The sequence below is a fragment of the Giraffa tippelskirchi genome, chromosome 10 (genome assembly GCF_054371585.1).
Source record: "Giraffa tippelskirchi isolate mGirTip1 chromosome 10, T2T-mGirTip1v1.2.pri, whole genome shotgun sequence".
NCBI classification, from domain to species: domain Eukaryota; kingdom Metazoa; phylum Chordata; class Mammalia; order Artiodactyla; family Giraffidae; genus Giraffa; species Giraffa tippelskirchi.
In genome coordinates, this window is record NC_137284.1 from 139,025,962 (window position 1) to 139,041,471 (window position 15,510).

Below are 15,510 nucleotides of genomic sequence, written 5' to 3' on the forward strand. Positions count from 1 at the left end.
TTTGCGATGTCATGGAGTGTAGCACACCAGGCTCCTCTGTACATGGAATTAGACAAAAAGAATATCTGAAAAGACTATTTATAGAGGGAAAACTATTTTTAGAATCCTTGGACTTTTTGGTTTTTTACTCTTTTATAAATAGGCGTGCATGCTAAGTTGCTTTAGTCATGTCCAACGCTGTGCAACTCTGTGGACTGTAGCCTGCCAGGCTCCTCTGTCCATGGGATTCTCCAGGCAGGAATACTGGAGTGGGTTGCTGTTTCTTCCTCCAGGAGATCTTCCCGACCCAGGGATCGAACCCAAGTCTCTTATGTCTCCTGCATTGGCAGGCAGGTTCTTGACCACTAGCACCACCTGGGAAGCCTGAAACAGGAAGCAGAGAAATGAGCAAACCCCAATCCTGCTTCCTGAACCCCAAAACCAGCTGAGGGAGAGAAGGAATCCTGGAGCAGAGCCCTGCCCCTGTAACCTGCCTGAGCAAGGTGGCCTCACGCGCTTTCGACCCTGCCCCCGCCTTCACTGAGGGCACTGCTGTCCAGTCTCTCTCCCACCCTTCCTGCTGTGTAATCCAGGCCATCTACCTTAGCAAGGGCGGGCGAGGGTAGGGGAGAGTGGATGATCAGAGGGTTCTCAGGCTGTCTTGGTGCCGGGGTCTGCCTCCTTGTGGGCCCAGAGCTCCTTGTGCTACTTCCGGCCAAAGCCTTAGTCGTAGTTGCCTTTGCTCTTAAACAGCTGCTGATAGTGGGGTTTGCAGTAGAACTCCCCTGTGCAGCACCATGTAGCTGCCCAGGCTGAGCTTGGTGTGACAGTGCTTGCAGCAGAAGCTATAGTTTGTTATAATAAGTAATTGGAAATAAAAACCTGTATCCTGTTTATCTGTGAAAATTGATGAACAAGCAAATTTTTAAAATAAATTCTTTAGTTGTTTCTTCTTTCATGCTAATAAATAATTCTTTCATCAGTATGCATGCCACCCATTTCTTATAGATTCTTGTATAGCTTGAACAATTCTTACATTCCAAATGTAGCAGCAGTGAAAATATTTTATATTTTCATGTAATAAATTTAGATTTAAAAATTTTAAAGTACTTATTCAACCTCTGATTGCTTAGTTATGCAAAATGAAATGTTCTCTTTTTTTAAGTTATTTTATTTGAATTTTCTGAGTACATTTTCTATACCCATCAGTTTTCTTTGAAGGAAAGTACTACTGCTGCTTCTAAAGTTCTTAATCCTCTAATATTATTCATTAGAAGAACTATGAATAGAAGCCTGTTTGGGGTTGTTGAATAGTTTGTTCCCTTAAAAAATTTGTAAGAGAACAGAGGTCCTCTTATGCATCAGTTAGACATAAAAAAAGTACATGCATATGATTTGAACCATCATGTCATTTCAGCAATCATTACTTAGAACTTCATAAGTTTTTAATGGGCTTCCCAGGTGGCTCAGTGGTAAAGAATCCACCTGCCAGTACAGGAGAAAAAGGAGTTGCAGGTTCAATCCCTGGGTCAGGAAGATTCCCTGGAGGAAGAAATGGCAACCCACGCCAGTATTCTTGCCTGGAGAATTCCATGAACAGAAGAGCCTGGTGGGCTAAGGTTCATGGGGTTGCAAAGAGTTGAATGTATTTTTACTGCTTTTGCATTTGTAAGTGCTTTCACAAGTGGTATCTCATTTGAGCATTACACTGGAAGATAAAAAATCTTGCCTTTTTTGGTTGAGGAAAATGAGACTAGAAGTCAAATGATGTGTCCCAGGGTATATAGCTAGTAAGTGATGGATCAGAGACATAGCATTTGGTATATGCTTTTGGATATGTGCTTGTATTGCTTTAAAGTAATAAATAGATGTTGTTTATGAAACATCTAACACTCTGTGAAATAGGTATATTATGCTCACTTTACAGATGAGAAAACTGAAGTTTAGAGGTAGATTAAATGATTAGACCAAGACTGGACAGTAGAACATAGAGATAGGATACAAACTTAAGTCTGTCTTTTTATGAATGTTGAATAATTTTACTCTGTGATAGGCGAAAGTTTTGTTTCCTCAAGTAGATTCTGAAGTCCTTGGTGATAGTAACTGTCTTCTGTTTCCTCATATTTCAGAAGCATCAAGCAAACTGCTTGCCTCATTAGAGACATCCTATACATACTTTTTAGGTTCATTATACAGAGATTTATAGGGATAAATCAGTGGCTGTGTGAACTTAATGAAGGAAAAGTTACATCTTTGTGTTCTCTAACCTCTTAGCATTTTCTTCAATTATGAATATAGGTAGTAGCTTACAGTACTGGCATTACCTGTGACTTGTTTTGGATAGAAGTTATAAATAGTTCTCATCACATTACACTGTGGCAAATATTATATCTTTGAAATTATGGTAATTATTAGACCTGCCACTAGAATCTTGTTAGCTAATGTGCTAATAAAAAGCATATATATTTCTATATCATAATTTTGTATCTTAGTTATTTTTGTAGCTATATTTCAATACAGTTTGCTTACTCAGAATCCTATGTATTTTTCATTTTACATTTAAATCTGAGAGGGATTGGGTCACAGTGTTCATTGAATATCCAAGGGGAATCACCAAACAAAAAACCAAAGAGCCCATGCTGGAGTGAAGTCTTCAGTAGGACTTAGTGTGAAAGTTAAGAGTTGACCTTAGGAAGAAGCTTAGTTTCAGGTAAGGTTTGTAAGTAAAAAGAAGCTTAGTAAGGAAGGAGAGTAGTTATTTGGGTGGCTAGATTCAAGAAAGCAAGTTTAAAGTTTAGAAGGGAAAACCTCCTCAGTGGGAGATTAGATCAGATGGCTGAAAACATAAAGTTGAATGGGATAAGGTTATTAGTTATATGGTGACTAGAAAGGTTTGTATCTTGATTCATAGCCAAGATAGTAGTTGTATCAGGAAATCAGGTGATGTGAAGGCAGAAAGAAGTACTGATTTTTTGGAAGGATTCTGGAGGAGTTCTGGTTTTTGGTAGATGAGATGACTTAGATTTCTATGAATTTTTTGAATTTTTGTAGCCTGAGTGGGTGTCAGAGGTTCAGAGAGAAGCTTTAGCTTTGGCTGGACTCAACCTGCATTCTGGATCCTCAGGAGTCTGGAAGTCTAGGATGAGTACTGTGTCTTGTCAGAGGGAGGTGGCGGGGGGGGGATGAGGGAAGAATGTACCCCAATGGTGGCTTTCATGAGAGCATGTGGAGAGGTAACATTTTAAAAGTATACTATTAAGAAGAAAATTAATATAGTAATAGGAGTTAATAATATTAATATCTAGCATTTATTGAGCACTTACCATGTGCCAGTTATTGTGCTAAGTGTTTTGTGTACTTATTGCATTCATTTGTAAGTAGAGTAGATGCCTTCTTTCAGTGAGGTTAATCTTGAATTTTTACAATCTTCCAAAGCCTTTGACTGTGTGGATCACAACAAACTGTGGAAAATTCCTCAAGAGATGGGAACACCAGACCACCTGACCTGCCTCTTGAGAAATCTGTATGCAGGTCAGGAAGCAACAGTTAGAGAACTGGACGTGGAACAACAGACTGATTCCGTATAGGGAAAGGAATACGTCAAGCCTGTATATTGTCACCGTGATTATTTAACTTATATGCAGAGTACATCATGAGAAATGCTGGGCTGGATGAAGCACAAGCTGGAATCAAGATTGCCGGGAGAAATATCAATAACCTCAGATACGCAGATGACACCACCCTTATGGTAGAAAGCAAAGAAGAACTAAAGAGCTTCTTGATGAAAGTGAAAGAGGAGAGTGAAAAAGTTGGCTTAAAGCTCAACATTCAGAAAACTAAAATCATGGCATCTGGTCCCATCACTTCATAGCAAATAGATGGGGAAACGGTGGAAACAGTGGCTGACTTTATTTTTTTGGGCTCCACAATCACTGCAGGTGGTGATTGCAGCCATGAAATTAAAAGACACTTAATCCTTGGAAGGAAGGTTATGACCAACCTAGATAGCATATTTAAAAGCAGAGACATTACTTTTCCAACAAAGGTCCGTTTAGTCAAGGCTATGGTTTTTCCAGTGGTCATGTATGGATGTGAGAGTTGTACTATAAAGAAAGCTGAGCGCCGAAGAATTGATGCTTTTGAACTGTGGTGTTAGAGAAGACTCTTGCGAGTCCCTTGGACTGCAAGAAGATCTAACCAGTCCATCCTAAAGGAGATCAGTCTTGGGTGTTCGTTGGAAGGACTGATGTTGAAGCTGAAACTCCAATACTTTGGCCACCTGATGCGAAGAGCTGACTCATTGGAAAAGACCCTAATGCTGGGAAGGATTGGGGGCAGGAGGAGAAGGGGACGACAGAGGATGAGATGGTTGGATGGCATCACCGACTCGATGGACATAGGTTTGGGTAAACTCCGGGAGTTGGTGATGGACAGGGAGGCCTGGCATGCTGCGATTCATGGGGATTGCAAAGAGTCGGACACAACTGAGCGACTGAGCTGAATCCTTGGAAGGAAAGTTTTGACCAATCTAGACAGCATATTAAAAAGCAGAGACATTAGTTTGCCAACAAAGGTCCATCTAGTCAAGGCTATGGTTTTTCCAGTGGTCATGTATGGATGTGAGTTGGACTATAAAGAAAGCTGAGAGCCGAAGAATTGATGCTTTTCAACTGTGGTGTTGGAGAAGACTCTTGAGAGTCCCTTGGACAGCAGGGAGATCCAACCAGTCCATCCTAAAGGAAATCAGTCCTGAATATTCATTGGAAAGACTGATGTTGAAGCTGAAACTCCAATACTTTGGCCCCCTGATGTGAAGAGCTGACTCATTTGAAAAGACCCTGATGCTGGGAAAGATTGAAGGCGGGAGGAGAAGGGAACGACAGAGGATGAGATGGTTGGATGGCATCACTGATTCAATGGACATGAGTTTGAGGAAGCTCCGGGAGTTGGTGATGGACAGGGAAGCCTGGCATGCAGCAGTTCATGAGGTTGCGGAGAGTCAGACATGACTGAGCAACTGAACTGAACTGAACTGACTAAGAGCAGATGCTCTCTTTCAGCGAGGTTAATCTTCAATTTTTACAGTCTTCCAGAACCTGAGCTTAAAATTACTGGCATCTTCTAAGAGCTATTTAGCCATCTAGACAAGAGCTTTCCAAATGATACTACCAAAGTATATTGAATGTATATGTGCATATGTACATTGACTCCCCGCCAATCCTAGAATCACTGAATCCTGAAACCTAGTGTGCTTGTGTACTAAGTATCTTGTCATTTTCTATGTATGCCATTTTATGAAAAAGTGTGAGAGGCATTGCTCCTGATCTTGTCTTTGTCTGATTATCCCATTGGAAGAACTGATAGTGAATCTTAGGATACAGACTCTTAGCCTTGGGATGTGAGGAGTTTCTAAAAATTTCTTTTTTATTTGAGGTGCGAGCAAAGGCATCTTGTATTAGGGAGTGAGGAATGTGTGGTTGGGGCTCCAGTTCACATTTAGATTTCTGATATACAACACAGAGTGTGTCTAATATGCAGTATTAGTGTTGTTAATGCCACCCAAAATCATTGGTGTATATTTGAAATGGGTGTATATCATTCTGCTCATCCTGTATATATGTCTTCAGTTTGTTAAAAATTCACTATACTCTTTATTCATCTAATATATGATCTTGTGAGATGATTTCCTAATTAACCTCCCTCCCACAGTTGCTTATAAGGATTTAATAAATGAACATTTTGCTGACTTGAATAGATGTAATAGGAAGCTTTTTTCCCTCCTGATTTTATTGAAATTGGATTTGGAACTTAAGAATGGATTTCAGATCACTAACTAATAAGTCACACCTACAGACTGTGTTCTTGGATCTTGGGTTTAGAATGCTGTTTTATTCTGATACTTATACTGCTTAATGGCTATTGCTATGATGTAGTAGATAGACTTTTTAAATGGTACTTCTGAAGAAATGCACACCAAAACAGTGATGATAATTCAGTATTTGTTGGTATAAAACTTTTTGAAGTTTGTGTTATTTGCACATATAAACTGAAGGTCTTATTAAACATTCCAGGAATCCTGTGTATATCCTGATGACTGGTTCCTGTTGCTTTTCTCTATCTTTTCTCACTCAGTGTCCTTCAGATGACAAAAATAGGAAAGCATCTGACCTAGTACATCTTAGCTCTTCATTGAGTCTCATATACTAGGAAATAGCAGTGGACTTGGAAATTAGTAGACCTGTTATTAAATATTGTAGATATTCTGTTTTGATACTTAATCAAAAATTGACAAGTATTAGTTTCTTAGTTACATTACTCAGTCTGAACCATGTTGGTGTGATATTAAAATCCATTGTTCTGTTTTGTACCTTGAACCAGTCTTTCATCAATGTATGGTTTTATAAAATCATTTATTGGTAATTTAGAAAATGTGATTCAGTGAGTTATGCAAATCTTTCAAATGTTGGAACATTTCATTATATAATATTTTTTAAAAATCACACTTGTTATTATTACCACCAATCTTATCAGAAAAGTATTGGAGAGTAGTTAAGCCTCACAATGCTGAATGCTAATTTTCCAAAATTCTAATTTTTCCTCAAAAGCTTGAATTTTGTCCACGGCAACAAATACTGTTATTTGTTGTCCTTAAAATGACAGGTAAATGTCTGGCAGATACTGAAATCTAAATACTCATAGATATCAGCTTTTCTTTTAAGAAAAGATAGTATTCTACAGAGCTATTTCAATGGTTGTTTCAGCTCACAACTTACACAGGTTCTTTTCCTTGAGAACGTCATCATACTTTCATGTGCAGCAAAAGTACTTTACGTGTACTTTCCATTGTGCCACACAGAATATTAAAATGATGTGTGCTTAATGATAGGAATTTACTAAAATTAATTTTTACACATCATCAGAGACATTTTTTCATGTTTTAATCATATATTTTAATCAGAAGGATGAATGCACAATTAAGCATTGCAGTTAAAATTAACATTAAATTATTAATGCAGTCATGATTTTAGGAGTTTATTTTGCATTTTTAAGTATATTACAGGCAAAATTGACATTTTATTTAAAAAAATCTATGCATTTCTAGGAGCTATGAAAGTGAGCATCATATAAGAAAATTTAGAAAGCTTTCCACAAACCAAGAAATAAATTTATTTATGTATTTACTTTTTATACTGTTTATTGACGTATACTTGATTTATAAAATTATATGGATTTCAAGTATACAGTGTAATGATATAATATTTTATATCTTATGGTCCATTTAAAGTTATAAAATATTGGCTATATTAGCTGTGCTATAAACTATATTGTTGTAGCTTATTTTATTTATGGAAAAACTTTTTTTATTTAATAAATTTACTTTTTAATTGGAGGATAACTGCCATACAGTATTATGCTGATTTCTGCCATATATCAGCATGAGTCAGCCATGGGTATACGTATGTCCCCTGCCTCTTGAACTTCCCTCACACCTCCACCCCATCTCACCCATCTAGGTTGTCAGAGAGCACTGGATTTGAGCTCCCTGCATCATACATCAAATTCCCACTGGCTGTCTATTTGCAGAAGACATTCTTAAATGAATTGTCTTTTTGTATTTTAACTGTAGGTGTGTTATGGCGAGGAATATAGTTCAGTTCATACTGTATTAAGGAAGGAACACCGGAACACTCTCATACTACTACTTTTTATGGCACTACCAAGATGCCAACAGTTTTATTCAGCATTGCCTTTGTACCATGAATGCAAATGTCAGTACAGTTTAAAAGCAAAAGAAAAGGCTATAAAGCCTTAGTCTTATTACGAAAAGTAGTTTTGACTACATGGGACCTCCTGAAAGGGTTGTGGGGAGCCTATCGATCACAGGTTAAAAACTTCTGTCTGCTGTGTCCTGTCATTACTGATATGAAATATTATTTTGCTTCTATGAAATTCTTCTGGATCCTTCAAAGATTTTTGGACATACTCTTATGCTCCAGTAATGTTACTGTGTTTTCTTTCACTAATACCCAAACTTAAAATTCCTGTATCTTTTGGTATGTTTATTTTCTTATTATTTGTATTATTTTAGATATTTTGTCTTGTTGATATTTTTCAGATCAGCTGGTCCGATGTCAAAAAAATAGGATCTATACCATAAGGAGTATGAGATTACATAAATTTATAATTAATTTGAGGGGAATCAACATGTTTACAACCTTTGAGCTTTCCCATCTAGAAATATATTAAGTAAAATATTTATGTTTTAAAATTTTATTACCTTGCATATTTTAAAGTTTATTCTGAGATATTTTAAGCTTTTTCTTTTTTTCTTGCATGTAAACTTTAAATAAAAGTTTTTCAGTTAAATGTCTTGAATTTTTTAGGTAGATAAGCTAAATCATCTTCAAGTGATATTTTTTTCTTAATTTGCAGGGGTTTTTCCTGATTGCACTGGCTGGGATCTCCCATATAGTGTTGAATAGTAGGCATATTAGGCCTCTTTGTCATGTTCCTGATTTGAGTGGGAATACTTAATGTTTCTCCCTTAGTTTTTTGTTTTGGTTTGGTTTTTTTGAGGGGGGTGGTGGGTTGAAGTTTTGATACTTAAGAAAAAAATCTAGGTAGCAAAGTTTTCTTCTGCCTCTGTTCCTTATATATTAAGAGTTTGGGGGGGGGGTTTAAGTAAATTTTTTAGTTTGCTCTTAGCATCTGTTGAAGTAATCAAATGTGTTTCTCTTTTACTTGCTTAATGTGATGAATTACATTAATATCACTCTTGTTGAACCAGCCTTCCATTCCTTGAACTAATTCTATTTAGTGCAGTGAAAACCTGGTAGAATTAATGTGCTTTTTTAAAAAAATCAGTATTATTTAAAATTTTGAATATATACTCAGAGTTGAGATTATCCTTAAATCTTTTTTCTTCTGATTTTGTTTTCTGGGATATGTCACTTTGATAAGCAATTGAAGTTTGTCTCTTTCTGTGCTCTGATACAGTTTAAATTATAAATAACTTTTATAGTAACTATTTGTTTCTTGTGACATTGATAAAAAACTAACCTGCTAAAATAAATCATCTAGCCCTGGTCCTGTTTTTGGGGGGATAGATACATGACACTTTGAATATATCCTCATGTTTTTATAATTAAAACAACCTCATAATGGCATAGATCATATGTTTCGTTTTGCTACTGTGGCCCCAGCACCAATAGTACAGTGCTGGGCCTATAGAAAGTATTCAGAAAATTTGCTGACTATTAAGTTTGAATTGTGGTTTTACTTTGCTAAAGTTTTATTTGAACTATGTTAATTCTTTTCTTTTTCTTTTTTTTTCTTTTCCTCCTCCAAGTTCCACTCTTATCGTGGGGACCCAGCTTTAACTTTAGCATCTGGTATGTTGAACTTAGTGGCATTGATGATCCCGATGTAGTACAACCCTGTCTCAACTGGTATAGTAAGGTAGGACTGTATTTTACAATCCTGATTTTATGTTTCAGATGCCTGTAATAGAGAATTGTGTCATGCTCTTGTCTTGAGATTAGTTTAAAATATTGAGAACAGTAATGATAATTGAAAAGATGAATCAGTGTTTATTAAACATTTGCATTTTGCCAGGTTATAACCTTCTTTGTCACTTATTCACTCATTGACACTCTATGCGATAGGTATAATTATTATCCATATTTTACAGATGATGAAGTATTTTACCTCAGGCCACACAACTGTCAAGTGTTCAAGGCAGTACATCAGCTCAGGCAGTGTGGCACCAGAGTCTGCTATTATATTAGTATACCCATCTGTCTCTGAATTTTCTTTTTAATCTATATTGATAGAAATATTTATACGTAGTTTTCAGTGGGGTAGTTGTGGTTCTGGATTGCTCTTATTATGTATTCCTCCTTTGTGTTTATGTTGAGTAAGATAGCAATGTTTGCTTTTCCTTTTAAAGAACTAAAATTTGAGATAGATAGTTTCTATAAATATTGTGATCTTATTCTCATAGGGAGCATAAAGGTAATATTTAATAATTTTATTCATAGGTCATTTTATATAATAAATACAGCCTGAAAAGTGTGAATTTAAATGATTAAGAAATGGATCTTTGGTTTTTTTGAACACCTTCAGTGTTTCATCTTTGTTTCTGATTGATGTATATCCATTTAACTCTTCTGGCTATGTTTTTGCTGAGGGGAGGACTGTTTCTCCTTAGGGGAGTGATAAGCAGAGGAACCAGAGATCAAATTGCCAACCGCTGGATCATCGAAAAAAGCAAGAGAGTTCCAGAAAAATATCTATTTCTGTTTTATTGACTGTGCCAAAGCCTTTGACTGTGTGGATCACAATAAACTGTGGAAAATTCTGAAAGAGATGGGAATACCAGACCACCTGACCTGCCTCTTGAGAAACCTGTATGCAGGTCAGGAAACAACAGTTAGAACTAGACATGGAGCAACAGACTGGTTCCAAATAGGAAAAGGAGTACGTCAAGGCTGTATATTGTCACCCTGTTTATTTAACTTGTATGCAGAGTACATCATGAGAAACGCTGGGCTGGAAGAAGCACAAGCTGGAATCAAGATTGCTGGGAGAAATATCAATAACCTCAGATACGCAGATGACACCACCCATATGGCAGAAAGTGAAGAAGAACTAAAGAGCCTCTTGATGAAAGTGAAAGTGGAGAGTGAAAAAGTTGGCTTAAAGCTCAACATTCAGAAAACTAAGATCATGGCATTCGGTCCCATCACTTCATAGCAGATAGATGGGGAAACAGTGGAAACGTGGCTGACTTTATTTTTCTGGGCTCCAAGATCACTGCAGATGGTGATTGCAGCAATGAAATGAAAAGACGCTTACTCCTTGGAAGGAAAGTTAAGACCAACCTAGACAGCATATTAAAAAGCAGAGACGTTACTTTGCCGACAGAGGTCTGTCTAGTCAAGGCTATGGTTTTTCCAGTGGTCATGTATGGATGTGAGAGTTGGACTATAAAGAAAGCTGAGCGCCGAAGAATTAATGCTTTTGAACTGTGGTTTTGAACTTGAGAGTCCCTTGGACTGCAAGGAGATCTAACCAGTCCATCCTAAAGGAGATCAGTCCTGGGTGTTCATTGGAAGGACTGATGTTGAAGCTGAAACTCCAATACTTTGGCCACCTGATGCAAAGAGCTGACTCATTGGAAAAGACCCTGATGCTGGGGAAGATTGAGGGCAGGAGGAGAAGGGGACAACAGGATGAGATGGCTGGATGGCATCATCGACACATGGGTTTGGGTGGACTCAAGGAGTTGGTGATGGACAGGGAGGCCTGGCGTGCTGTGATTCATGGGGTCGAAAAAAGTCGGAGACGACTGAGCGACTGAACTGAAGCTTTAATCTAATCACTGCTTCCTGACTTCTTTATCTGCAGATAGGGCTGAACTGTCAACTCATCTCTTAGGAGGTTGGGAAGCAACATAGGTTCTTTCTAAGTTTTGTTTTTTAAATAGAATTTCAGTTCTTTTCTGGTCAGTGTAATTGAAGAACTTTTTGTTTTACTAATTTATTGTGGGGATTTGATTATATTCAGTTTAAAATAAATGCTGGGGTTTTGGTTTTCTATATTTTTAATATATTTTCCGGGATTGCCTGTAATATTCTAAATTATTTCAAGGTAGAGATGATATTCTTAAACATTAAAAATGACAATTACAGTGTTATACACATAACAGTGCTTAGCACATACTTACAGTCTTCTAACTTCTATTGGTTCTTTTTTTTAAAAAAATTAAAGAGTAAGGTTTTCTGGTACCGGAAAACATTTTCTCTTTAGCCTCTGATATGTGCATGTGTTTTCTTTAATATATTCACAAATCTCTTGATACTGTGAGAAATTGCAAATTGCACGTTCCTCCCACCCCCCAACATTGTGGACAGATTATATTTGAGAACTTAAAATTGTTTGGTTATTCATTTGTCAAGTTCTCTGTATTATTGTAAACCTCTAGAAATTAAAGTCAGCATGATAGCAAGGTATTACTGTTTAATATGGTTCCAGGTAGTTAGGTAAATCTTTATTTAGAGGCCAAGCATATGAAACTATTAATGTGAAGTTAGTTTGGATATAGAATTATTCTTTTGTTAATTGATGAGGGAAAACCTTGCTATAGTGTTTAAGGAAAAGTGTTTTGATAACCTTTCATTAATAAAATATCAAAAACTAGAAACTGATTAGTGTTTTGAGTCTTGTAAATTTTCCTGCCTTATTAAACAGTAATGCTTACAAGTAAATTCTATTTTTATTTGGTTATTATGCATTGGTTTCATGTCAATTTGTTGTATTCTTATTTAGGAAATTTGGAAGTCTTATAACTTATTCTTTTTTTAAATAATTTTTTATTTTTGATTGATGATTGGTTTACAGTATTGGTTTGATTTCTGTCATACATCAACATGAATTACCATAGGTGTAGATATGTCCCCCCTCTCCTCTCTTGAATCTCCCTCCTCCCTCTTGCCCATTCCCACCCCTCTAGGTGATTACAGAGCCCCAGTTTGAGTTCCCTGAGTCATACAGCAAATTCCCATTGGCTATCTGTTTACACATGTTAGTGTATATGCATCCGTGCTGCTCTCTCCATTTATTTCATCCTCTCCCTCTTCTCCCCTACCCTTGTCCATAAGTCTATTCCCTATGTCATAACTTATACTTGAAGTTAAATTTTCTTTTAAATTCTATATGTGATCTTGTTGTTTGGCATTCATCCTTTTAGGGAAGAGACTTAGTAAATTGAATATTTCTTTTTGGATTGTAATTAATTGAGATTTTTTTACTTTATAGCTATTTAATCGATGAGTTAGCTCAGGGTTAGAAAAAAATTATGAAACTTACGTAGTTTCTTCCTGATGATTTTGAATCATAAAACCTGTTTGTGAATTTGAAATGCATGAACATTTGATAATATTTATCATTCAACTAGTAACTTATTACAAAGAACTAAGAACAAAGAGCATATTATTTAATGGCTTCTGTGCTTTTAGTACCAACATTGTTGCCTGATTAGTAAAAACCTTGAAAGTTATCATTTTTACCATCTTAAGTAAGCTTTGATAAATATTTTTTCTGGTTCTTTTCTTGAAAGTTCAGAATTAGGCTTGGTTTCATCTTTTAGTAACTTTTATCTTCATGAAATAATATGCCAGTATATATATCTGTATATCTTCATCTCTTTAATATCTTTCTGCTATATACTTTGTGACCTTTGGCAAGTTATTAAAATTGACCAGGCTTCAGCTTTGCCATTTAATAGTGGAATTAGTAATGATACTAATGAATAGGGTTAGTACAATGCTAAGTTATGCTTAGTAAGTTTAGTTAATGTTTAAAATGCTCACTTTAGGTTAGTAATTGTCACTTATTATTTCCTAAAGTAATAACTAACCAGATCTCTTTTTTTCATACCTTCTCTTGTGTTCCAGTAGTACCGTGAACAGGAAGCTATTCGTCTTTGCCTAAAACACTTTAGACAACATAACTATACAGAAGCCTTTGAATCACTGCAAAAGAAAACCAAGATTGCCCTGGAACATCCAATGTTAACAGATCTGCATGATAAATTGGTATTGAAGGGTGATTTTGATGCTTGTGAAGAATTGATTGAAAAAGCTGTAAATGGTATGTCATAAACATGTAACTTAGATTGGTTATTAGGGTGATTTTTAAGTATATACAAGAAAGGGTTTTTTTTTTTAAGAATATAAATTTATGTCCGTTCTTAGTTTTTTTTTCTTCTTTCCCTTCTCCTTCCCCATCTTTTTACTCTAAAGATTTAGCTCCTTGAGTTAGGGACTTCTTTTCTGTAAGACAGGTCCATAACGTGATAATGAAACTTGAAAAATAAGCAAGTAACATACTTGAACTCACATATCTAAATTTAAGTTGTCGTCTTGGAAAACCATGTACTTACAGATGCTAACATTGACTAGCGCTGAATGACTTAGAAAAATTCTTTTAACGTTACCTTCAGTACCAGTGACCTATTTCTTTACATATTTTTGTTGATAACAAGTTGTCATTTTTTTAATAGTGTAATTTGCGGCTTCCCTGGTGGCTCAGATGGTTAAGAATCTGCCTGCCAACACAGGAGACCCAGATTCAATCCCTGGGTCAGGAAGATACCTGGAGAAGGAAATGGCAACCCACTCCAGTATTCTTGCCTGGAGAATCCCATGTACAGAGGAGGCTGGCAGACTACAGTCCATGGGGTTGCAAAGAGTCAGGCACCACTGAGCTACTGATACACACACACACAATTTAGGGGTGGGGAGTGCTTGGATACGGAGAAGGCAATGGCACTCCACTCCAGTACTCTTGCCTGGAAAGTCCCATGGACAGAGGAGCCTGGTAGGCTCCAATCCATGGGATCGCTAAGAGTCTGACACGACTGAGCAACTTCACTTTCACTTTTCACTTTCATACATTGGAGAAGGAAATGGCAACCCACTCCAGTGTTCTTGCCTGGAGAATCCCAGGGACAGGGAAGCTTGGCGGGCTGCCATCTGTGGGGTCTCACAGAGTCGGACACAACTGAGGTGACTTAGCAGCAGTGCTTGGATAAGCCAAAAAATTTTATTAGTATACAGTTAATAATGATATAATTGATAATGAAGAGATGTGTATTGGAAACATTGTGTGATGTGAATGCTACATAATTGCTAATTTTCTTGGGTAGCCTGTGATCTGACTCTGAAAGAAACGTGAATGTTAGAACACAATATTGTTGCAGAAAGGAGAACCCCTTCCAGGGCCTGAGAGTGGGCTCTTGTCTAACACTGGAAAATGAACTGTTCCAGGAGACACATGTGCTGACAGAGCAAGAGACTTTATTGGGAAGGGGCACTCAGGCAGAGGGCAGTAGGATAAGGGAACCCAGGAGAACTGGTCTGCCACGTGGCTCAGGTTTTATAGTGATGGGATTAGTTTCTGAGTTGTCTCTGGCCAATCATTTCGACTCAGAGTCCTTCCTGGGGGCACACGCATTGCTCAGCCAAGATAGATGCCAGTGAGGATTCTGGGAGATGGTGAGACACATGGTGTCTCCTTTTGACCTTTCCCGAACTCTTCCGGGAAAGAATGTTAGGTAGCTTATTAATTCCATGTTCTTTACTAGAACCTCCTGTTGTAAAATAACTCATGAAGATGGTTACTATGGTGCCTGACCAGGGTGTGTGTTTCCCCTAACGATATAATTGTTTTGGAGGATGATACCAATTAAATATTTAAGGTCTTGTGTTTTGTTATTTAAAGAACTCTGTTCTTATTGTATAGAGTAGCATGCTTTTAAAAAATTTAACTGTCATAGTAACAGAGTACAGAGTAGGTGCTTGTGTTATAATAAAAAATAAGTATTTGGTCTTTTCTGTTTCCTGGCACACAATTCCTAAAACCCTTGGGATCTGCAGAGTGATAAGTGTCTTTTGTATGCTGAGATGACTGGTGCTGAAGTCCCTAGGTAGCTTCAGATCTCCATAAAGATCAAACCATGTGATTCAG

The 15,510-nt window shown here is 36.9% G+C and overlaps 1 protein-coding gene across 9 annotated transcripts in view; it reads left to right on the forward strand.

Moving 5' to 3' along the window:
- MKLN1 (muskelin 1) overlaps positions 1-15,510 on the forward strand; it is a 384,259-nt gene that overhangs the window by 246,331 nt on the left and 122,418 nt on the right. For all 9 annotated transcript variants that reach the window (XR_014067647.1, XR_014067648.1, XR_014067649.1 and 6 more), the window contains 2 exons: positions 9,329-9,438; positions 13,440-13,632. Coding sequence is in view for 6 of the 9 variants with exons in the window: in XM_081537099.1 (XP_081393225.1) it covers positions 9,329-9,438; positions 13,440-13,632 (303 nt within the window). In the remaining 3 variants the exon portion in view is untranslated. The remainder of the gene's footprint in view (positions 1-9,328; positions 9,439-13,439; positions 13,633-15,510) is intronic.